The sequence below is a fragment of the Haliaeetus leucocephalus genome, unplaced genomic scaffold (genome assembly GCF_000737465.1).
Source record: "Haliaeetus leucocephalus isolate CR32 unplaced genomic scaffold, Haliaeetus_leucocephalus-4.0 Scaffold456, whole genome shotgun sequence".
NCBI lineage: Eukaryota > Metazoa > Chordata > Aves > Accipitriformes > Accipitridae > Haliaeetus > Haliaeetus leucocephalus.
The window spans coordinates 1-865 of NW_010972892.1; the positions used below are offsets into that span (position 1 = coordinate 1).

Here is an 865-nt window from a genome sequence, read left to right on the forward strand (position 1 = left end):
CCCATGTCTTCCTGGTGTCCCCACGTCCCTGTGTCTTCTTGGGGTCCCCATGTCCTTGTGCCTTCTTGGGGTCCCCATCCCTCTGGTGTCCCCAAGTCCTTACCTCTCCCCGGTGTCCCTACATCTCTGGTGTCCCCCTGTCCTCCTGGCATCCCCGCATCCCCCCACAATGTCCCTGTGTCTTCCCAGTATCCCCATGTCTTCCTGGTGTCCCTACGTCTTTCTGCTGTCCCCATGTCCCCCTGTTTTCCTGCTGTCCCCACGTCCCTGCGTCTTCCCAGTGTCCCTGTGTCTCTGGCATCCACATGTCCCCACGTCCCCCTGTCTTCCTGGCATGCCTGTGTCCCTGTGCCTTCCTGGTGTCCCCGTGTCTTCCCGGCATCCTTGTGTCCTTGTGTCTTCCTGGTGTCCCTGTATCCTTACGTCTTCCTGGTGTCCCCACGTCTTCCCAATGTCCCCACGTCCCTGCGTCTTCCCAGTGTCCCTACGTCTCTGCCGTCCCCGCACCCCCACGTCCTCCTGGTGTCCCCATATCCTCACGTCTTCCTGCCATCCCTGCGTCTTCCCGGCGTCCCCGCATCCCTACATCTTCCTGCTGTCCCTACGTCCCCGACGTTCCCACGTCCCCGCGTCCCCGTGTCTTCCCGGCATCTCCGCTTCCCCGTGTCTTCCCGCCGTCCCCGCGTCCCCACCGTCCGAGGTCTCCTGGAACTTATCCCGGACGCTCTCCAGCTTTTCCATGGCTTTCATGTTGGGGGCCGCGATGCGCTGCAGGACGCTCTGCTGCTCCGTCAGGCGCTGCTGCAGCTGGTTCATCTCCTGCCGGATCTCCTCCTCTGCCTGCGCGTCCTGGGGGGGCGGGGCC

The 865-nt window shown here is 63.6% G+C and overlaps 1 protein-coding gene across 1 annotated transcript in view; it reads right to left on the reverse strand.

The window, feature by feature from the left end:
• Positions 1-70: 70 nt before the first annotated feature.
• SMC1A (structural maintenance of chromosomes 1A) overlaps positions 71-865 on the reverse strand; it is a gene marked incomplete at its 5' end in the record, with an annotated part of 10,164 nt that continues 9,369 nt past the window's right edge. The window contains 3 exons of the mRNA XM_010575238.1: positions 71-319; positions 393-411; positions 689-849. Coding sequence (XP_010573540.1) covers positions 119-319; positions 393-411; positions 689-849 — 381 coding nt within the window. The remainder of the gene's footprint in view (positions 320-392; positions 412-688; positions 850-865) is intronic.